The sequence below is a fragment of the Stenella coeruleoalba genome (genome assembly GCF_951394435.1).
Source record: "Stenella coeruleoalba genome assembly, chromosome: 6".
Taxonomy (NCBI): domain Eukaryota; kingdom Metazoa; phylum Chordata; class Mammalia; order Artiodactyla; family Delphinidae; genus Stenella; species Stenella coeruleoalba.
The window spans coordinates 127,317,097-127,339,894 of NC_137151.1; the positions used below are offsets into that span (position 1 = coordinate 127,317,097).

General features: G+C 60.6%; 1 protein-coding gene across 1 annotated transcript in view; it reads left to right on the top strand.

Annotated features, from left to right (window-relative positions):
• Positions 1 to 22,798, top strand: part of CROCC2 (ciliary rootlet coiled-coil, rootletin family member 2) — a gene marked incomplete at both ends in the record, with an annotated part of 69,886 nt that overhangs the window by 13,676 nt on the left and 33,412 nt on the right. The window contains 13 exon segments of the mRNA XM_079924383.1: positions 1,091 to 1,197; positions 4,770 to 4,935; positions 8,835 to 8,938; positions 9,496 to 9,693; positions 10,849 to 10,945; positions 11,023 to 11,112; positions 11,266 to 11,559; positions 11,601 to 11,617; positions 11,619 to 11,849; positions 13,982 to 14,405; positions 14,442 to 14,678; positions 14,884 to 14,901; positions 21,042 to 21,235. Of these exon segments, the coding sequence (XP_079780509.1) occupies positions 1,091 to 1,197; positions 4,770 to 4,935; positions 8,835 to 8,938; positions 9,496 to 9,693; positions 10,849 to 10,945; positions 11,023 to 11,112; positions 11,266 to 11,559; positions 11,601 to 11,617; positions 11,619 to 11,849; positions 13,982 to 14,405; positions 14,442 to 14,678; positions 14,884 to 14,901; positions 21,042 to 21,235 (2,177 nt within the window).

The following is a 22,798-nucleotide window of genomic DNA, read 5'->3' on the forward strand; positions in this document are numbered from 1 at the left end:
CACCCCCCGGCAGGACTGGGAAGGCCCTCGTCATCCCCGGAGGGGACAACGTCTCCCGCCCACCCTGGGCCCTGCGCGGGGCGGGGCGGGGATCTTCCTAGCACAGGGTGGGGAGATGTTGGGAACTAGAGGCCCTATGGGAATAGAAGCCGCAGAAATCCCGCGGCCGATTAGGAAACCTCGTGAGTCAGTGAGCTCTGGATTCACAGGCCTGTGCCAGCTCTGGCAGGCGGCTCAGCAGCCCTTGTGAGGGCCGCAGAGGGGCCCAGCCTCCCCAGGTTCCCCCAAGCAGATGGGCGGGCGGATGGTGGTAGCAGGGGCCGCATGACGGTTCCGTGGGCACCTCCATCCCGGCTAGACTCCCAGCCCCCGCCCAGGCCCCTGGGCTCGGCTGGACCCCCGGGCCCTCCTCTCCAGTCCCACTGGTAGCTGCGGGGGCCACTCACCTCCCTGTACTCAGGCCCCATGTCGTGCCACAAGGGTGCCCTTCAGCTCTCCTGACCTACCTGCCTCAGCCCCCCACCAGCCGGCCTCCTCGGGTCGGGGCCCCCAGCACTGCCTTTTCCCCTCAGAGCCCCGGGTCCCCGTCTGCTCAGGCTCCAGCAGGCTCGGGGTCCACCTGGCCCAATTTGGGGGGCTCCCCTCCCTGCCAGGCCCACTTACTGGGGGTGTGGTACCCACCCACCCGCTGGATGAGGGGCTGGGAGCAGACGGAGGGTCGAGCACAGGCAGGAGGGCAGCTGCAGGGGCGGGACCCTAAGCTCACTCACTCCCATGGGGGTGACCCCAGGCCTGCTCTGCATCTCGGCCGTCCTGCCCCTTATGTGGCCGGACCAGAGCCTGGACCCCCACTCCGCCAGCCGTGGGCACATGGCACAGGACCATGGCACGGACGGCTGCCCGCCTGACCCGTCTTAGCAGACCCAGCTTGACCCCAGCTCGACCCCAGCCCTTATCCCAGCCTGGCCCCGCCCCAACTAGGGACCCAAGGGGAGCCCTCTCACCCGTCCCTGGGAGGGTTTTGTGCCAAAGCTGCCCAGCCCGCTGGGCTTGGAAGTGTCCAGCCAGGTGGGTTAATGCCCCTCTCCAGGCGCAGGCCCGGCTGGAGGCCACCGAGGCTCGGCTGCGGAGGTCAGAGCAGAAGCACAGCGTCGACCTGGAGGAAGCCCTCGGCCGGCTAGAGGCTGCCGAGCAGAGGTGAGGCCAGGCAGGCAGGGCAGTGGGGCAGCAGGGAGCTCGGCCGTCACTGCGCAGCGGACGCCACTGTGCCGTGGGGCTGTTGACACCTCTTCCCAGGTGGCTCCAGGGCGGGGCAGCACGGGGCGGACCAGCACAAGGAGGGGCAGCACGGGGAGGGGCAGCACGGGGAGGAGGAGCACGGGGAGGGGCAGCATGGGGAGGAGGAGCACGAGGAGGGGCAGCATGGGGAGCAGCACGGGGAGGGGCAGCACGGGGAGGAGCACGGGGAGGGGCAGCACGGGGAGGAGGAGCATGGGGAGGAGGAGCACGGGGAGGGGCATGGGGAGGGGCAGCACGGGGAGGGGCAGCACGGGGAGGAGGAGCACAGGGAGGAGGAGCACGGGGAGGAGCACGGGGAGGGGCAGCACGGGGAGGAGGAGCACGGGGAGGGGCATGGGGAGGGGCAGCACGGGGAGGAGGAGCACGGGGAGGGGCAGCATGGGGAGGAGCAGCACGGGGAGGGGCAGCACAGGGAGGAGGAGCACGAGGAGGAGCACGAGGAGGGGCAGCACGGGGAGGAGCACGGGGAGGGGCAGCATGGGGAGGAGGAGCACGAGGAGGGGCAGCATGGGGAGGAGGAGCACGAGGAGGGGCAGCATGGGGAGGAGGAGCACGGGGAGGAGGAGCACGGGGAGGAGGAGCACGGGGAGGGGCAGCACGGGGAGGAGGAGCATGGGGAGGGGCATGGGGAGGGGCAGCACGGGGAGGGGCAGCACGGGGAGGAGGAGCACGGGGAGGGGCATGGGGAGGAGCAGCACGGGGAGGAGGAGCATGGGGAGGAGCAGCATGGGGAGGGGCAGCACGGGGAGGAGGAGCACGAGGAGGGGCAGCATGGGGAGCAGCACGGGGAGGGGCAGCACGGGGAGGAGGAGCATGGGGAGGAGGAGCACGGGGAGGGGCATGGGGAGGGGCAGCACGGGGAGGGGCAGCACGGGGAGGAGGAGCACAGGGAGGAGGAGCACGGGGAGGAGCACGGGGAGGGGCAGCACGGGGAGGAGGAGCACGGGGAGGGGCAGCATGGGGAGGGGCAGCACGGGGAGGAGGAGCATGGGGAGGGGCATGGGGAGGGGCAGCACGGGGAGGGGCAGCACGGGGAGGAGGAGCACGGGGAGGGGCATGGGGAGGAGCAGCACGGGGAGGAGGAGCACGGGGAGGGGCGGCATGGGGAGGAGCAGCACGGGGAGGAGCAGCACGGGGAGGAGGAGCACGGGGAGGGGCAGCACGGGGAGGAGCACGGGGAGGGGCAGCATGGGGAGGAGGAGCACGAGGAGGGGCAGCATGGGGAGGAGGAGCACGGGGAGGAGGAGCACGGGGAGGAGGAGCACGGGGAGGGGCAGCACGGGGAGGAGGAGCATGGGGAGGGGCATGGGGAGGGGCAGCACGGGGAGGGGCAGCACGGGGAGGAGCAGCATGGGGAGGGGCAGCACGGGGAGGAGCAGCACGGGGAGGAGAAGCACGGGGAGGGGCAGCATGGGGAGCAGCACGGGGAGGGGCAGCACGGGGAGGAGGAGCACGGGGAGGGGCAGCATGGGGAGGAGGAGCACGAGGAGGGGCAGCATGGGGAGGGGCAGCACGGGGAGGAGCACGGGGAGGGGCAGCACGGGGAGGAGGAGCATGGGGAGGAGGAGCACGGGGAGGGGCATGGGGAGGGGCAGCACGGGGAGGGGCAGCACGGGGAGGAGGAGCACAGGGAGGAGGAGCACGGGGAGGAGCACGGGGAGGGGCAGCACGGGGAGGAGGAGCACGGGGAGGGGCAGCATGGGGAGGGGCAGCACGGGGAGGAGGAGCACGGGGAGGGGCATGGGGAGGAGCAGCACGGGGAGGAGGAGCACGGGGAGGGGCGGCATGGGGAGGAGCAGCACGGGGAGGAGCAGCACGGGGAGGAGGAGCACGGGGAGGGGCAGCACGGGGAGGAGCACAGGGAGGGGCAGCACGGGGAGGAGGAGCACGGGGAGGAGGAGCACGGGGAGGGGCAGCATGGGGAGGAGGAGCACGAGGAGGGGCAGCATGGGGAGGAGCACGAGGAGGGGCAGCACGGGGAGGAGCACGAGGAGGGGCAGCACGGGGAGGGGCAGCACGGGGAGGGGCAGCACGGGGAGGAGCACGGGGAGGGGCACGGGGAGGAGCAGCACGGGGAGGAGGAGCATGGGGAGGAGCAGCATGGGGAGGAGGAGCACGAGGAGGGGCAGCACGGGGAGGAGGAGCACGGGGAGGGGCAGCATGGGGAGGAGGAGCACGAGGAGGGGCAGCATGGGGAGGAGGAGCACGGGGAGGAGGAGCACGGGGAGGAGGAGCACGGGGAGGGGCAGCACGGGGAGGAGGAGCATGGGGAGGGGCAGCATGGGGAGGGGCAGCACGGGGAGGAGCAGCATGGGGAGGGGCAGCACGGGGAGGAGGAGCACGGGGAGGGGCAGCATGGGGAGGAGGAGCACGAGGAGGGGCAGCATGGGGAGCAGCACGGGGAGGGGCAGCACGGGGAGGAGCACGGGGAGGGGCAGCACGGGGAGGAGGAGCATGGGGAGGAGGAGCACGGGGAGGAGGAGCATGGGGAGGGGCATGGGGAGGGGCAGCACGGGGAGGGGCAGCACGGGGAGGAGGAGCATGGGGAGGGGCAGCATGGGGAGGGGCAGCACGGGGAGGAGCAGCATGGGGAGGGGCAGCACGGGGAGGAGGAGCACGGGGAGGGGCAGCATGGGGAGGAGGAGCACGAGGAGGGGCAGCATGGGGAGCAGCACGGGGAGGGGCAGCACGGGGAGGAGCACGGGGAGGGGCAGCACGGGGAGGAGGAGCATGGGGAGGAGGAGCACGGGGAGGGGCATGGGGAGGGGCAGCACGGGGAGGGGCAGCACGGGGAGGAGGAGCACAGGGAGGAGGAGCACGGGGAGGAGCACGGGGAGGGGCAGCACGGGGAGGAGGAGCACGGGGAGGGGCAGCATGGGGAGGGGCAGCACGGGGAGGAGGAGCACGGGGAGGGGCGGCATGGGGAGGAGCAGCACGGGGAGGAGCAGCACGGGGAGGAGGAGCACGGGGAGGGGCAGCACGGGGAGGAGCACGGGGAGGGGCAGCATGGGGAGGAGGAGCACGGGGAGGAGGAGCACGGGGAGGGGCAGCATGGGGAGGAGGAGCACGAGGAGGGGCAGCATGGGGAGGAGCACGGGGAGGGGCAGCACGGGGAGGAGCACGAGGAGGGGCAGCACGGGGAGGGGCAGCACGGGGAGGGGCAGCACGGGGAGGAGCACGGGGAGGGGCAGCACGGGGAGGAGGAGCACGGGGAGGAGGAACACGAGGAGGAGCACGGGGAGGGGCATGGGGAGGAGGAGCACCGGGAGGGGCACCCAGAGGCTGGCCCCCGTTGGCGGGGCCACTGAGGACCGCTGCAGGTGGCCAGTGCCTCTTAGGGGCAGTCTGGGCGCTGCACAGTCGAGCTGGGGTCGTCTGGGCCCAGGAGGTTCGGGGCCCGGCTGTCTGAGCACGTCTGTAGGGAGAGGCCACCCGCCCATGGCCACGCCGCTCCGTCCCTACCCGTACAGGAGCACCGGCCTCTCCCAGGTGAACACCCTCCTGCGGGAGCAGCTAGGACACATGAAGAAGGCCAACGACAGACTGGCCGAGGAGCTGGCGGGGACGACGCACAGCGTGCTCCTCCTGCGGGCTGAGCTGGAGCTGCGGGAGAGGCAGCGCTGGACCCAGAGAGAGGTGCTCCCCGGCTCTCGCCCGTGGGCAGGGGCATGCCTGGTCTGGTTCCCGTGGCCGGGGTCGGGGTGGGGGGCAGGAACAGGGAAACGGAGAGCTGGCTTCTGCCACGGCCCCTCCTGGGGGCAAGGCCCCTGGCCTCCCGCCACACCATGTCCCCCACTCGGCTTGGCCACGTTAGTCTGCAGGGTGGGGGCACTGCGTGGGAAGACCCCCGCTTTGAGAGAAGGACGCCTGGCTGGGCTTGGAAAATAGAGTGAGGGCCGAGCCCTGGTTCTGGCGTGGCCGAGCTACTCTAGAGAGAAGAGTCTCTGCAGGCCCAACTCGGGGTCAGACACAGGAGCCTGGGCCGCACCACAGCCCCCCACTCCCTGGCCAGCCCAGCAGGGCCCACGCAGCCTCTTCTGAAACCCGCAGCCCTGGGGCACGGGGTCACGGCACGGGGCTCCAGGCCTCAGCCTTGCTGGGGGGAGATACTGTGTTGACCATCCCGGGCTGGTCACTGGGGCAGGACGTCCAGCTTGAGGTAGGGGACATATTTGAGACGGGTCACCCCACGCCTCTGCCTGTCCACATCCCTGCTGGGCTTGCAGCCTCTGCTCCGATTGTCCCTGGATGTCCCCACGGACCTCCCGGCGTCTGCCACGGGCCCCATGGGCAGGATTTCTCCCCAGACGTGGCAGGAGCAGAGGCCGAGCTGGTCCCCGGGTGCCTGGGCCTCAGGCTGACCCTGCACAGGTGTCCCTCGGACAAGCCCATCTCAGAGGGGCCGTCTCGGCACTGCCCACACGGATCGGGCGGAGTGGGAGGCCCAACCCCACTGTGTGGACAGGGCTCCTCCTGCTGGACAGCTGCTCCAGTCAGAAGCGGAGCGGCCCCTCCTGCTGCAGCCACCCCTGCACGGGAACGGGACGCCAAGAGGGAATATGCGCTTGTCATCACAGGGTGGTCGTCGATGGCCGGGCTCCCACGTGGGGTTGGGGAGACGTGGGAGACACATCACGCCCCCGCCTTGGCCACTAGGGAAACAAATGCCCTGGAGACGGGCCTCGCGTCCAGTTTGGCACTGGTTTATCGAGGGTCTTTATTCCCCCTTGGCCGCTGGCCGGCGGCTCTTCCTCTCAGCGCCTTAGAGACCCCCGTCCTCTGTCTGCTGGCCCGCCACGGAGGCCGTCGTCCTCTTGCCGTGGCTGCTGTGAGCGGCCGCTCTCTGTGACTGCATCCTGCCAGCTTCCTGCCAGCTTCCCGCCGCAGACGCGCAGGTTTCTTTGTGTTTATCCTGCTGAGGACTCATCAGATGCCGCGCTCCCCTTGTCCTTGGCAAGCAGCCGTCACCTGCTTCAGTGTCACCCACGTCCCGCTCTCCCCTGTCCTCTCCCGCCCCGTGGACCTTACCCATCCCCGTGCTCCCTCCCACGTTTCTTAACCTCCCAGACTTTCCTTCCTTCTACCCCCCTGGTCTACGTGGTAGATAGAGGGTAGAATCTACCCTCCTGGTCATCAGTTTTCTCTTCTGGTGTCCAACCGGCCTTAAACCTGCCGATGAGGCTTGAATCCTAAACGTTGTGTTTCTCATCTTTAGAAATTCTGGCGTTATTCTGGATACTTCCCAGCTATCTCACGCTTAACTGGTGCTTTCAAGCCTCTCGTGTGTTTGCTGATGCATATTAGGAAACAGTTATTTTGTAGTCTGGGTCTGACGTTCTAACATCTGAACTTCTTCAAGGTGTGAGTCTGTTGTTTCTGCTAGGTCGTGGTCATGGTGCTGTGTTTCCTTGTGTCTTTGGTGGTTTTTTAAAAAAATTTTTACCTAAGACCTGCATGTTATCCTTGGGACTCTGAAAATTGTTTGAAACCTGGAATGAACGTGGTGTGCTCCAGAAAGGACTGTCATTTGCTTAGGTCGGGTTCTCAGGGGCTCTGACGACCTTTGGACCACATTGAAGTAAATTTTCAGCTTTATTGTTTTTTTTTAACCACCCAGGTTTTGTGAATCCAGGCTGAAAACTGCACCAAGGCTAACTTGTGGTTCCAAAACCACAGGGAGATTTTTTCCTTACTGTCTTGGTCCCTCCAGGCCACTGTAGCAGAAATACCCCAGCCTGGGGGCTTGTCCACAGACATTTACTTCTCACAGCTCTGGAGCCTAGAAGTCCAAGATCAAAGCGCCAGGCCCTTCGTCTGGTGAAGAGCGCTTCCTGGTCACAGACGATACCTCCTGGCTGTAAGCTCACATGGCAGAAGGGACTGGACCCTCGTGGGGCCTCTTTTATAAGGACACTAACACCAATCCTGAAGGTGGAACTGGAAAGCCCCACCTCCACATACCATCACGTTGGGGATTAGGTTCCAACATGTGAATTGTGGGGGACACTGCACCTCTTTACAGTGCCCTGCAGGCAGGTGTGTGTGTGCATGTGTGTGTGCGCTTGTCACTGTCCACGGCACCTCGTTATAGCGCCCTGCAAGCAGCTGTGTACGTGCGCGTTTGCGTGTGTGTGCGTGCGCACGTGTGTGCTGATCCGCCCATCTCTAGCACACCTTACTTGGAGTGCAGCTTGGGGGATCACTTCCACATGTGAGCAGACTCCCCCTTGGGTGGACCTTAAGCTTTCCTCTCTGTCCCCAGAGCCCCTGTGGTCAAGGAAACGTGTTCAAGTTACTGTTTGGCAAGTCCCCCTAGAGTCCCTGAGTTTCCTGGTTCCTGGCTTGCGTGTCCCTTACCATACCGGCCGCCCAGCCTTGCGTTCAAGAAGTCGTAAAGTGTGGAATCTCAAGTATTCCACTGTCTTAGTGGGCAGGCGGGACAGGAGTCGGCTCTTCGTGTCAGCAGGAGGGATGTCTAATCCCTGCTCTTTGATGGTCACGGTTGGGGGGTGGGGTGCGAGTATACACAAGGCTCTGGCACCAGGCGCAAAGGGCGTTCCCTACACAAGGTACACAGCAGGGTGTTTCTGGGCTCGATGGGGGGCACCTCAGATGGGGGCTCAGGGGAGGGCGATCGGCAAAGGCTTCATGAAGTAGCAGGTGAGCGTGTGGGTCCTGGGCTGGAGGACCGGCAGGACGTGAAAGTGCTTTGTTTGAAGCAACATTGAAAAGCCGCGGGTGGGGCTGTAACAGGCAGGAGGGGCCCTGGGAGCACCGGAAAGCACTGGGTGTGGTGGTGAGCCCCCCGGGGGGCCCTGGAGGTCAGTGTTCAGGACACAGCCCAGTGCAGGGGCTGGGAAGGTGGTGGGGAGACTCAGGACCTTCTGGGCTTCTGCTTAGTTCCCTGCAAGGCTGGCGCCGCTGACCGCACGTGACCCCATCCCACTCCTGCCCCCAGCTCTCCACCCAGTCCCCTCCCCGTTCACAGCCCAGCGGTGGGCTCTCGCTGCACCTTACAACCTTGTTCACTCCGCCTGTTCTCAGGGTGGCTCCCCCACCCCTACCACTGCATGGGCTCCTACTGGCAGAGGCTTCTGCCTCTCTGCCACCTTGAAGGGCCAGGCCCCACTCCCGACGTCCTAGGGGCCCTCCGAGAGTAAGCGCTGCTCTCTAGGTCCTGGAGAAGGCAAGGTCTGTTTCCTTCTGTCGTGCTCCCAACCCCCCAGCTGGAGGGCGGGAGCTGAGTGCCGCCCACGGCCCCATTGGGGGAACCAGGCTGAGTGGGTCCTGGTTCTGGACCTGGGAGTGGTCACCTCCCCAGGTCCTTTGGGGAGGGGAGCAAAGCACTGCCCCGGGGACCTTACCCACCCAGTGGGGCAGGTGCCGCATGCAGGAGGGTAGTGATGAGGGTCTGCACTCCGCCCGCCTGGAGCCGGAGGACCTGATTGTGGGGCGGGTGAATGGGGCCGCAGGGCTCCCCTCACCCCTCAGCCCCGGGCCTCCGCCTGCCGTGGACGCAAGCCTCTTGCTTTCAGACCCAGCGTACTCGCGCGGTGGGACACCAGGATGTCCTCCTCCTGCAGAGACAGGTCACAGCCCTCCGTGGACACCTGGCTGAGCTGCGTGCAGCCACCGAGAGGTGCGTGCCAGCCACCCTGCCCACACAGAGCCAGGCGTGGGTGCCATCAGGGTCGGGGAGAAGGGCACCTGATGCCCAGCATCGGGCCCACCACACTCCTCCCACGGGTGGCCCGATGGGAGTGGTGGAGACGGCAGCAGAGGCGGGCAGTGGAGGAGATGGACGGATGGACAGAGTGAGGCAGGCAAGGGTGCAGGGGAGAGAAGAGAGGCAGGCCAGCTAGGGAGATGCAGCGCCAGGGGCCGGATCCACCCGCAGGGACTCTGGCTTCCCCCCGGCCCTTGCCGAGAACCTCCAACGGTCCACCCTGGGCCCCTGAGGCTCAGAGGGTGGAAGTGCTGCTCAAGGTGGACAGCCTGTCCTGTCCGGCCTGGCCCATCCCCCACTCACCCCTGCCCCTCCGAGATGCCACCCGGCGGGGCCTCCCCTGAGGACGGCACGGGAGGGGTCTGCCGCAGGCCTGTCACCAGACCCTGCCCCTGCCGCCCAGCGTGGAGCCTCCAGGCCGAGCCACAGGCAGCCCCGAGGCTCAGCGGAGTGCCGCCCTTGTCTCCCAGGGGCCTCGCTGACATGCGAGTGGACGCGGCCAGGACGGCCCAGCGCCTGCACACGGCCTGCCTGAACCTCGGCTCCAACCTGCGGCTGACGGCCAGCCGCACAGCCAGCGCCCTGGAGCAGCAGCTGCAGGACAAGGTGCGGGAGATGCTGCAGATGCAGGGTCGCTGGGACGCCGAGAAGGTGGCACTCCAGGCCAGGTGGGTGCAGGAGGTCAGAGGTGGGGGGCGGGGGCGGGTCGCCACACCCACCCATCTGCCCAGCGGCCGCGGGTCTGGGACTTCGCTCACATGCAGTTGTAACTCCTGATTTCACCCCACACCCTGACACCGGGGCACTTGCCCTGAAGCCGCCCACGGCTCATAATCGCCACCTCGTGGCAAAGGCAGGCGGGTCCAGACCTCCTTACCCACCATGCCCTGGAGGCAGGGCTAGCGCCCCGCGACTGGGCGCGTCTCTGTGGACGCTGCCCTGGGTGCACTCGCACTGTTTCCCCGTGGCTGCTTCCAGAAGTGGAATTTTCAGGCCTAAAAGGCCTATCCTTTCAGGGGTGGGCGCCTGTTTTGAGGGCCCCCAGAGGGGCCGGGGTCCACCCTCGGTTATCGTGGGAGGTTCTGGACACGGAACTCACGTGTGGCGCTCGACGGTCTCGTGAGGACAGCTTCTGCAGGAAGCAGGAGGCAGCTCCTAACACTGCCACGGGCCTCTGCTCCACGGGACCTGGGGCTCACGGGGTCACAGACGCCCTCGGGGTCAGCGAGTCCAACACACTGGAGCCGGCCCGGAGGAGAGCCGCGGCGGGCCCGGGGGCACGGGCGGTCTAGCGCAGCCCGAGGGTTCAGCGCCCGGGGCCGGAGCCGAGGGCTCTGGGCCCACGGGAAGGGAGGCCCGGGTGCTGGGGGGCAGCCAGGGGCCTTTGAGAAGAAGGCGGTCCCGGGAAGGAAAGACAATGACACCATTAGACTTATGGTGGCAGAGGAGTTCCAGGCAGAGGGACCAGCCGGGACAAAAGCCCAGAGGTGAGCACGGCACCTGCCACACCCCAAAGACAGAGCAGGGCCTTGGGAAGCCACGCTGTGGGGCTAGAGAGCTGAGTCAGGGTCAGAGCGGGGGCCTTCAGTGCTGCAGTCGGGCTCTGCGCTCTACCCTGAGACAGCGGGAGCCACTGCAGGTTCTAGAGCAGAAGAGAGGTGTCTCACTGGAGCGGGACTAAGGTCCACGCAGGCAGAGGCGGCCAAAGCCAGCAGGCAGGCCGCACCCCAGGAGGTGGCCGACGGGGCCGGGGGGTTCCAGGGCCCGCCGGTGCCCCAGCCTCTGTTCTCTGCACTGACAACCCCACCCCAACTTCTCTCCAGAGTCTGGGAGCAGACGTTGCTGGTGGGGAAGCTCACAGAGCAGAACGCGGACAAGGAGGAAACCATCTCCTCCCTCAGAACGGAGGTTCAGGAACTGGTGCGTGGCGCTGGGAGAGGGGCGGCTCGCGGTGGGGGAACCCGGGCCCCGCTGAGCAGCCTCCCCCGCCCCAGCAGGAGTCCCATCGCAGTGGAGGCCGGCCGGCCCCGGGAGACTTGAGGGCTGAGGTGGAATCCCTGCAGCTCACCTCGGACAGCATCACAAAGGTGCGGCCCGTCCCGGGTCCTTCCCGCGTGGAGCAGCAGAGGGGCTGCAGGGTCCTGGTGCTTCGAGCAGGCCCGGGAGATGCTCTGGAAGGACCTGTCCGACCTCAGCCCTGCGCTCTCTCCCCTCTACCCCTTCCTCCCTGCGCCCTGAAGGTGGCGCAGGCAGACGCGGGGTGCCCGGAGCCAGCCTGGAGCGGCAGCACCGAAGGCCAGGAGGCGCGGGGCCAACCAAGGAGCCCCCCACGGGCCGCATCCCCCCCACGGGCCTGCTCCCCGGCCGCCCTGGACCCTGCGCTGCGGGCTGTGCAGGTGGTCACTGAGAGGCGGCGGCAGCGGGAGCAGGTGGGCGGCCACAGAGGCAACGCTGTGCCCCGTCCCCACCAGAGCAAAGCCACAAAGCCCACCAGGCGCCTGCCCCTGGACCCCACAACCCGGGCAGGGTCTCCGGTCTGAAGTGGGCAGTCGGGAGCCCCGCTGGCTTCTGTGGTCGAAGGCCTGGCCAGGCCACGGGGCTCACGCCACGCTCCCACTCGCGGGCAGGAGCTGCGCCGGCGGCTAGAGTCCTCCGAGGCAGCGGCCGCCGGGCTCCACCAGCAGCTGTCCGAGAGCCAGCGGGAGCTGCGGGCCTCGCGTAGGCTCCTGCAGGAGCTGAGGCAGGAGCAGGCCCGGGAGCGCCAGGACCTCCTGGGCAAGCTGGAGGCGCAGCGCTGCCGGGAGTCCAGCGAGCTCCGGGGAAGGTGAGGCTGGCGGCTGGGCTCACCTTCTCCACGATGCCCCCCGCAGGAGAAGTGAGGGCCATTTCCCGGGCAGGAAGTACTCCTGGCCCGAAGGCTGCCTCCTCGCCCCTTCACCCCCCAGCCCCTGCCTGCACTGAGCACAGCCCCTCTTCCCTCGTCTGGGCCCGTCTGGGCTGTCTCCCCAGGACTCACCCTCCCAAAGCCCAGGCTGAGCACGTGCCTGCCCCTTGGCCTGCATCCCAGGCTCCCGGCCGCCCGGCCCATTTCCACACTCCCCTCCTGGGAGCAGGCTGTGCTGTCTCCCACCTCCCCGCTGGCAGCCAGGACTCCTCCGGGGTCTTACCCAGCCTTCACAGGTGGTCCATAAATCCCCAACTCCCGCCCCATCCGCTGGGGTGGCCCCGCGTGCCCTCCTGGCGTGTCCTGCGGCTCTGCTGTTCCGTGGTGCAGTCGGCCGTGAGGCTGTCTGGATTCTTCTGTGCACGTCTTACTGCCCTGGGGCCGGTGGGGGTGAAGGACCTGAAACGAGAATCCCCCAGGATTTATAGTCTTGAGTGAGAGGCTCAGTGGGCCTTCCCAAATCCACACACTGCCCGAGCCGGGAGATGGGGCGGGGAGTGGGCTGGCGGCCCAGGAAGGCTTCCTGCAGGAGGGAGCGACGCAGGGGCAGACAGGACCACCTCCTGTGCTTCCCCTCGCTCACCCCGGGGGTCTGGGACTGCAGGTCCCTTGGGGCTGCCCCTTCTCCGGGTGTCCTGACAGCGCACTTGGTTCTGAGACAGGAGGTCCAAAGAAAAAATTCATCCTGGTCCCGCTCTGGAGAAACACACGGGAGATGGGCAAAGAGATGAGAGCAGGCGGGTTCAGCCTGGCACAGGGGCCCGGGAGCGGAGGAGCCAGCGGGGGCCCCCGGGGGGCGGGAAGAGCTTTGCCAGGGGGAGACAGGAGCAGGTGTGGGGCGCAGAGCAAGGCAGGCGGGGCCCCCTCACCACGCCAAGGAGCAGAGGTCACGGGGGCCGCGGGGGAGCCGTTGGCAGCAGCGCCGCCCTCACAGCCGTGGCTTTGGCAGGGCTGATCTGGCTGCAGCGTCCTAGGGCCACGGGGGTGGGGGGCAGGCTGGAGCGGCCCCTCAGCACCGGGGAAGGAGGGGCTGAATCCCAGGGACATTTGGGAAATGGGACCTCAGGACTCGGTGCTTCAGAGCACGGCCGGGAGAGAGCTGCTGAGACTGCAGCCCTGGCTGGTGGGTGACCGGCAGAGGGGACCTGGCCGGGGCGACGGGGGCGGGTCAGCAGCGAGCACAGCTTTGACAAGGCTCGGCAGTCAGGGGAGGTCAGCAGCGCAAGCAGACCTGGAGCTGTGGGGCTCCCGTTGGGCAGGCGCCCCTCCTCCCCGCTGGGTTCTGCAGGTGCAGAGGCCGAGGGCAGGCACACCCCGGGCGCAAGGCCCTCCAGGGCTTTTGGGTCCCTGGGCTCCCCTCCCCGCTGCAGGCCCGGGACCCCCCGGCTTCTCCTCCCCTGCTCCCAGAGAGGAGGCAGCTCGGGAGGAGGGTGGAGGAGCTGAGGGGACGACGAGGAGCGGCGGAGTCCGGAGGCCAGGCGCGGGGCTGCAGAGAAGCCTCCTGCGGGGGGCGGGGCAGAAGGCGGAGCTGGTGAAGCAGGGCCTGCAGGGCCGGAGGGAGCTGGACGGCAGAGGCGCCGCGCCGCCACCAGCGGGCTGTCCTGTCCCCTCTGGGCCCCGCGTCCTCAGCTGCTGATGCGACCTCTTCTGCACCAGCCTCGTCTCAGGGCTCGGGGTGCCTAGCGAGACAGCAGGCCCCGCCCACGGCGGCCGGCCCCCACCGCCACCCAGACACCCACTCCAAGTCCGGCCCAGCGCCACCCCGGGGCAAATCCACCACCCTGGGCCCAGCCGAGATGGGTGCCCCAGCGTGTGTGCCGCGCTGCTCACGCAGGCGTGTGGGCCAGGCCTCCGCTGACAGTGCCACCCCCAGTCAGAAAGGGCTCAGCGGTTCCTGGCCTGCAGGGCAAGCCGCGCTCCTCTGGGGCCCCTGGGCTTGGAGGGAGCTGCCCTGCCTGCCGGCCCCGTCTCGCCCTGAGGTGACCTAGCGCCCTCTGGTTTCCGGGTCTCAGTCAAGGGCGCCTGGAGCAGCTGGAGGAGAAGGTCTCGGGGCTCAAGAAGGAGCTGGTGTCGGCCCAGGAGGTGCTGAACACAGCACGGCTGCAGAGGGACGTCCTGCAGACTGAGGCGGAGGTTCTGCGCAGGGCCTTGGCCCGGGTACGACTTCCACTCCTCTCTCCCCGCTGCCTGGGCCCTCAGGCCATCCCCAGAGCCCCCAAACTCAGCGGCGGCCTCCTGGGTCCCTGGCCAGTGGGCACCGGCCCACCTTCCCTGAGCGCTGGGCACACCTTCTCTCAGGGTGCCCCTCCCTCGGTCGCCCTGTCACCTCTCCTGGCTGCAGTCTTGTACCCGGGGGCCACCGTCTGCCCCAGAGGCCTCACCACCGTGGGCCCCCTTCCACCAGGCCCCACCCAGAGCGCCGGCTCGCACACCTCCGTGATGCGGGGCTCACTCCCTCCCCGGCGCTAACAGCTCTGCCCAGGGGAAGCTCTGCCCATGAACCTGAAAGTCCCTCCCTGGCTTCCCCGCTGGGGTGCCCTCTGCCCTCCCTCCACCCCCCAGGCCGAGTCCAGCAAAACCAACCTGGAACTGCTCGTGTGCCAGCTCAAGGCGGAGGGGGTGGAGCAGAGACACTCCCTGGCTGACATGGCTGCCCTGATGGCGGGGCTGGCTCGGGACAAAGGCTTCCTGAGCCACCTGGTCCTGCAGGTGAGACAAGGGCCCAGGGGGACGGACCCTGCCTGAGCCTCGCTTCCCCAGCGTGGCTGTGAGTTCCTGCCCCCACCCTGCTCCCCTGAGCTCAGGGCCCTCCCTTCACCCGTGCTCTCCCCGCCTTCTCCCCTCCTGGACTTGGGGGCTGAGGGTGTGGGGGCGGGGCCTGCACATGGACCCCTCCCTGCCTCTCTGGCGGCAGCTGGAGCAAGTGGGCCAGGTGAGGGGTCCGCGGGGCCCCGGGCCCCCAGGCCCACCCAGCAGGGCCACCGCTGCCTCTGGGGCAGCCGGGCACACGGCACCTTTGGAAGTCACGCTGGTTCAGGATGCATGTCAGCACCAGCGCTTTCTAACTGCAATGCTGCCTGACGTGGCTGATTCGAAGCCGTCTCCGCAGGGCTGGGAGGCGGGGAACGGGGGAGGAACACACAAAGAAGGACCTTTACATCAGGCCTGTCCCCAACATCCGGGGGCTGGGTTCTCCCCTGGTCAGAGGGTCGAAGGCCTCGGGCCCACTGATGCTCACACGCTCGGGGGGAAGGCTTCACTCCTCCTCCGTTGTCTTGTTTCTCTCCTTCCTGGACCACATCCACACAAAAGAGCTGCCCCGTCACTCACTCGCTCTTGCATTCCTGCGTTCATTCCCAAATCTGCTGACATGGATCTTCCATGGAGGAGGTCAGACTCCCTGGGACGAGACACTGCAGCACCTTTGCTTTCTCCTGACATCAGCCTTGTCGGTCCACATGGAAACCCTGTCTCTGCAGCGTCTCCGGCCCCCAGTGGCATTCAGACTTCATGGTCTGTCACCTTTGGGACTCAGTCAAGCCTCTTTCTGTTTCTCAGACTGTCCTAGCCTTTTTGGGGTCATCTTTTCCTCTTTTTTTAGTCAAAGGGTGACTACACTCAGTAAGCCAGTGCACAGTTTTTGACAGTTGTAAGCAAAGTGTCTCCACCAGCCCAGCAGGCTCCCTCCTGTCACGGCCACCCAGGGGGCCTCTGCCCTGACCTGTTTTAGACCTTGCTGTAAATGGAGCCATGAGGCATAGACTCTTTTGAGCCCGGCTTCTCTCCCTCAACATGACGTCTTTGAGAGCCATCCCTGTTCTTAGGTGTATCAAGAGCTCCTTCCTTTTGACTGCATAGTAATATTCCATCATTCGGATAAACCACGCTTGCTTATCCATTCACCCGCTGCTGGACTTCTGGCTTCTTTCCATTTGGGGAGTGGACAAGACTGCGATGAGCGTTCATGGTCAAGTCACGTGTGGATGTTCTCATTTCTCTCGAGTAAATACATAGGCGTGCAATTGTGGAGTCACTGGGTAGGTGTGTGTTGAACTTTATAAGAAACCGGCAAGCGGTCTTCCAAAGTGGTTCTATCATTTTACTCACCAGCAGCGTGGGAGGCTTCCAGCCGCTCCTCTGCCTCGTCAACATTTGGCATCATCCGTCTTTACTTTTTAGCTATTCTGTGTGTGTGAAGTGATACGCCATTGTGGTTTTAATTGGCATTTTCTGATAACAGATGGCATTAAGCACATTTTCATGTGCTTCCTGAATATTCATCTACCTTATTTTGTCAGGTATCTATTCAAGTCTATTGCCTATTTTTATTGGGTTTTCATATTTCGGTTATGGATATGTAGGAGTTCGTCTATCTTGGATAAAAGTACTTTGCCAGACAGATGTACTCACGTTTCTGTGACTCGCCTATACATTTTCTTTTTTTTTTTGGTGGGGGTGGTACGCGGGCCTCTCACTGTCGTGGCCTCTCCCGTTGCGGAGCACAGGCTCCGGACGCGCAGGCTCAGCGGCCGTGGCTCGTGGGCCCAGCCGCTCCGCAATATGTGGGATCTTCCGAGCCCGGGGCACGAGCCTGTGTCCCCTGCATCGGCAGGCGGACTCTCAACCACTGCGCCACCAGGGAATCCCTTTTTTTTTTTTTTTTAAATATACATTTTCTTAATGGTATTTTTGATGGACAGAAAAGTTTAACTTTGGCAAAATTCAGTTTACCAAGTTTTAAAAAAATTTATGGTTAGTGTTTTCTAGGGGCTGTCTGAAAAATTTTTGCCTAGCCCAAGGACGAGACAATATCCTGCTCTGTTTTCATCTAGCTCTTAGGTCTATGATCCATTACAAGTTGATTTTTCTGTACAGCAGTGGTTCTCAAAGTGTGTTCCTCAGACCAGCAGCATTCGTACCTCTTGAGAACGTGTTTAAAATGCAAATTCTCAGCTGCCCTCCCCAAACCTACTGAATCTGAAACTCTGTGGGTGGGGCCCAGAAATCTGGATTTTAATTATCCCTCCCAGTGACGCTGATACACATTAAGGTGTGAGAACCACAGGTGTGTGGTATGAAATAGGAACTGAAGTCAGGTGTGTGGTATGAATAGGAACTGAAGTCCATTATTTTTCATACTAATATCCAGTTGTCCCAGCACCAATTTTCAAAAAGACTTTCCTTTCCTCCTTGAATTATCTTGGCAACTTGTTGAAAATAAATCGATCATACATGTGCATATATGTGCCCAGATCATATTGTTGATCTGTGCAAACTGATCTATGTGTTCATCCTTTCACCAAAACTGCACTGTCTTCATTCCTGTAGCTTTTTTTTTTTTTTTTTTTTTTGTGTGTGGTACGTGGGCCTCTCACTGTTTTGGCCTCTCCCGTTGCGGAGCACAGGCTCCGGACGCGCACGCTCAGCGACCATGGCTCACGGGCCCAGCCACTCCGCGGCACGTGGGATCTTCCCGGACCGGGGCACGAACCCGCGTCCCCTGCATCGGCAGGCGGACTCTCAACCACTGCGCCACCAGGGAAGCCCCCTGTAGCTTTTTAATGTCTTGAAATTAAGTAATGTGAGTATCCCCATCTTATCCTTCTTTTCAAGATTGTTTGGCTGTTCTCAAACCTTTGCATATTCATATACATTTTAGGATTAGATTGTCAATTTCTATACCCAAAAAAGCCTGGTAGAACCTTGATTGGGATTGTGTTGAATTTATAGATCAATTTGAGAAGACTGGACATCTTAACTGTATCTAGTTGTCCATCCATGAACATGGTATATCTCTCCATTTTTTTCTTTACTTAATTCCTCTCAGCTGTGTTTTGTAGTTTTCAGTGTAGAGGTCTTGCACGTCTTTGATTAAATTAATTCCTAGTTTTGATATTGTGCCTTGCTGTTTTAATTTCATTTTCCTATGTCCATTACTAGTATATAGAAATATAATCTCGTTGATTAACTTTCAGTCATGCAACCTTGACAAATTCATTGATAAGCGCCAGGGTTTTACATGTACATAATCATGTTATCTGTGAATAACAACAGTTTTACTTCCTTTCTGATCTCAGTGACTTTTATCTCATCTTCTCTTAATTCACTGGCTAAAGACCTACAGAACAAAATTGAAAAGAAGTAGTGAGAGTGGCCATCCTCCTACCAAACTCAACTACGAGGAAAGAATTCAATATTTCACCATGAAGTGTGATGTTATCTATAGGCTTTTCATAGGTGCCTCTTATCGGATTGAGGAAGCTCTCTTTTATTCCTAGCATGCTGAGATTTTTTTTTTAATTATGAATGGGTTTTGAAGTCTGTTAAATGTGTTCCCTGAATGAATTAAGATGATCATGCCATCATTCTTATTCTGTTAATACAGCTAATTATATTGGTTTATTTTTTAATGTTAAAACAACCTTGCATACCTGAGATAAACAATTTCATAATGTTTTTTAAGGGTTTTGACATCCATATTCATGAGGAACATTAGTCTATGATTTTTTTTCTCATAATGTTTTTGTCAGATTTGGAATGTGGGTCATGCTGGCCTCACAAAATAAGTTGGGAGGTGTTCCCTCCTCTTCTATGTCCTGAAAGTGTTTTAAAATTTCTGTTTCTTCCTTAAATGTTGGTAGAATTCACTAGTGAAGTCATTTAAGTCTGGAGTTTTCTTTGTGAGAAAAGTTTTGATAAAAATTTAATTATTTATTAGATATAGGGCTATTCAGATTTCCTACTTGGTCTTGTGGCTGTTTCTTCTGCATTCTAATAATTTTGCCTGTTGTGTTTTTATTATCATTCAGTTCAAACTATTTTCTCATTCTCTGTGTGATTTCTTCTTTGACCCATGGATTATTTAGACATATATTACCTAATTTCCAAATGTGGGAATTTCCTAAGTATCTAATTATTATCAACATCTAATGTAATTCCAATAAGGTCAGAAAATATACTCCATATTATCTGAACAGATTTAAATGTATTGAAGCATGCTGTATGGCCCAGCATATTAGCTATTTTGTTGAACATTCCATGTTCATGTAAAAAGAATGTGTATTATGCCATTGTTGAGTGTAGTGCCTATAAATATCAGTTAAGTCAAGTTGCTTGATACTGGTGTTTAAGTCTTCTGTGTCCTTATGGGGTTTATTAGTTTGTTTGCTTTATTAGTTTGATTTTTTTTTTGTCTACTTGTTCTATTGATGACATTTAAATCTCTATGATTGTGGAGTTGCCTATTTCTATCTTTAGTTCTGTCTACTTTTGCTTCATATACTTTGAATTCCTATTTTTAGGAGCACACAAATTAGTATTTTATGTCTTCATGCTGAACTGACTTTTTATCTTTATAAAATGTCCCCTCTTATCTTTGGTAACATTTGTTTTCTTGATATCTAATTTTCCTGATATTGATATAGCCACACCAACTTTCTTTACTTACTGTTTCCATGTTACATCCTTTCCATACATTAACCTTCATTTCTCTATGTCTGTATATGTGAAGTGTGTCGGGTCTTGCTTCTGTATTTACTCTGACAATCTCTACCTTTCAACTGGAGTGTTTACATCGTTTACATGTAAGGTAGCTGTTGATATGCTTGGTTCAAGTTCACCATCTAGGTGTTTGTTTTCTATTTATCTCATTTTTTTGTAAATTTTTACATTTTGCCTTTCCAGATTTCTTTTGGGTTATTTGCATATTTATTTAGTATTCCATTTTATGTTCTCTATTAACTTTTTAAAGCTATACTTCTTCTTGTTATTATTTTAGTGATTACTTTAAAATTATGGTATGCACAGTCTATATTAAAATAACATTATACTATTTCACAAACAATGTAAGATCGTGACAACAATATATTCCATTTATCCCTCCCATCCTTAGGGCTTGTTGCCATATATTTTATTTATACATACGTTGTTATAAACTCTGTAATACATTATTAATACTTCTGCTTCAAATGGTCACTTCAACCACACACACACACACACACACACACACACACACACACACTTCAGCTATCTAGTGAAATTCTCCATCTTCTTGGATATGTTCTTGAACACATTAATTATAACATTTTTCAGGTCTTTGTCTGATAACTCCAACATCTGGACCCCCAAATTGGGTCTATTTCTATTGTCTTTTATCTCTTCGTTTTCAGTCCTTTGGCCTTATCTCCTGGTGCTTAATAATTTTTTATTGAATGACAGATTTTGAGGTTTTGTAGAGCTAATTTGAGGCTCTGGGTGATATAAACTTCTTCCAAAGGGAATTTGCTTTTCATTTTAGGATATCAGAGTCAGAGCAGATCACCTTTATCCAGTCTTGGATTTAGCTGTTTTGTAACTGGTTTCAGTCTTTTTTGAAGAGTGAGCTACCTCGGGGTGTTGACCTCATGGTATGGCTCTCCTGTGCTCCTAACTAGGGCCCCCACCCTGAACTCTGGGTGTTTGTGTCTCAATTCTGAGATTGCCAGACGTCCTGCCTGACATTCTGGATGCTCCACTGCACTTTCTGGTCCTATTCATAATAGGACAGCACATGCTCTGAGGAGAGAAGAGATACTGAGTGGTGGTCTCACTCTTCTGTTTCCCTTTCCTCCAAGATCTTGGCTCCTTCAGACCCAGCTACCTTGACAGCTCTCCGAGGCCTTATACAGATTCCTGTGATAGGTTTTGTCTAGATTTTTGTGATGTTCTTGGTGGAGGTGTTAGTCTGCTACAATCTGTTCCTCTGTCACCTTCTTTGCATTTCTGTGCCATGTCTCCTGACCCCAGAAACTTGTGACCCAACAGAGGTTACCATTTAGATTGGCAGCTGGGTCCCACCTGGGGGTGCTCAGTTCAATAATTTCTCCATCATGGTGACAGGAGTGGAGGTCCCTCTGCTGTGAAAACACACATGCACCAGGGGTCCAATATGTCTCATAGCCACCCTCCTCCTCCACTCTTTCCTCCATGCCGTTCTGCATGAAACCACTTTTTCTGAAGTCCTTCTTTTCCCTGGAGAGGCCCCTCCTCACACTTCCACTCTCTCTGCTGGACTTTCCCCTCCCCCTCCCCTAGGTCACATGCAAGAAACAGGCCCTGGAGGAGCAGCTGGCCCAGAGCCTGCAAGACCAGGAGGCCCACATGGACGCGCTCCAGAGGGCCCTGCAGGAGAAGGAGGCTTTGTCTGAAGAGCGGGCCCAGCTGCTGGCCAAGCAGCAGGCCCTGGAGAGGCAGGGCCAGCTCACAGCTGAGGAGGCAGCTGACCTCAGGTACCTGGGGTCATGTGGCCTTGACCTCAGGGAGCCTGTGGTGTGGCAGGGATGGGCAGTCACTCAGCAACTGTAAGGCAGGGCAGGTATGTCTACATGGGAGAGAGGCTGTAAGGGAGGGGCAAACACAGTGCCCGTGGGGTCAGAGAGCACCTAGAAGAGGTGAATGCAGCGAGAGCCTTCCTAGAACAGTTTTCCTGAGAGAGATGGTTGCACTGGCCCACCTCAGACCAGCAGAAGAAAAGGTGTGGAACGTCCTGCTCATGGATCTGAGCAGTTCAGGGTACACACGGCTTCAGGCAAGGCTGGATCCAGGCGCTCCTGGTGCTCTCAACAGCCTGCCTTTCCGCCATCAGCGTGGCTCAACTCTAAGGAGACTTCATTCCCGGGCAGGCTCGGGGTGAGAGCTGGCCAGATGGCCAGCAGCCACGCCCAGCTCCTCCTCCAGCAGACACAGAGTGCCCTTCTCCCCACTGCCCACAGCCGTCTTGAGCCGCTTGACATCCTTGAGGAGATCCTGGGCGTTGCAGGGCTCCGACATGCAGGCTGGGGCCCCGTGACTACCCCTGGAGCCCGGGTGGTGGCAGCCCCAGGGAACCACGAGGCTGGGGGTGGGGGTGAACCCTGAAGACCATCGGGGCCACTTCCAGGACACCTGGAACAGACACTGCAGGCGAGAACAGGGTGCCCTGCCAGCTGTTGCCTGGTGAGCTGAGCTGGCCTGTGGCCTGTAAGGACATCCATAAGCTGGTGGCTTTCTGCACCTTGTGCCCTCCTCAGGAACATCGAAGTACTTTTGTAGAAAGAGTTCCTCCCGAAATTCCAGTACTGGGGGCCACGAGGAAACTTAGAGGCCCAGGTCCTCGAACTTCTTCACAGAAGACCTCTCCTCCCAAGGAAAGCATGGCCACAAGTTGGAGCAGGAAGCCCGATGAAGTCTCCTCCTGGTGGCTGGCAGCAGAGGGTCCCAAGACCCCACTCCTGGCCCCGTCCCAGGCCCCACCAGTGCTCAGAGGACAGGGAAGGGGGCCTCTTTCCTCCCGCCAGCATTTGCCGCCCAGAGCATGGGCCCTGGTCAGGGGACCCTCCCCCAGCCTCAGCACTGGGCCCAGGGCCTCTGTGCATGGAGGCCCTGCAGCTCCCAGACGGAGTCCCACACCCACTAAACAGCACTTTGCAGGGACCAGTCTGAGCTTCTGGTGACAGGGCGGCACGGGACATGGCTTGCTTCTCCTGATGACCGAGGAGCCCAGGTTTCAAGGTCCTCCGGCCCCCCGTCCCAGGCCCTGACAAGGCTGCGGTGCCGCGGACCTCTTTTAGTTCTCAGGCTCCAGCAAGATGGACTGGGGTCCCCACCTGTATCCCACGCACCCTTGCTGGTGGTGCCGGGCCTCCTTCCAGGAAGTGAGATGCTCCCGGGCTCTGGTGGAGGGACAGACTGGACACATCCTTAGAGTGTCCGGGACCGGCACAGGTCACTCCCCTCAGAGGGGCCCGGGTGAGCACAGAAAGCTGGGGAGAGCCGTCCAGACGTGGAGAGTGGGGAACATGTGAGGTGCTTAA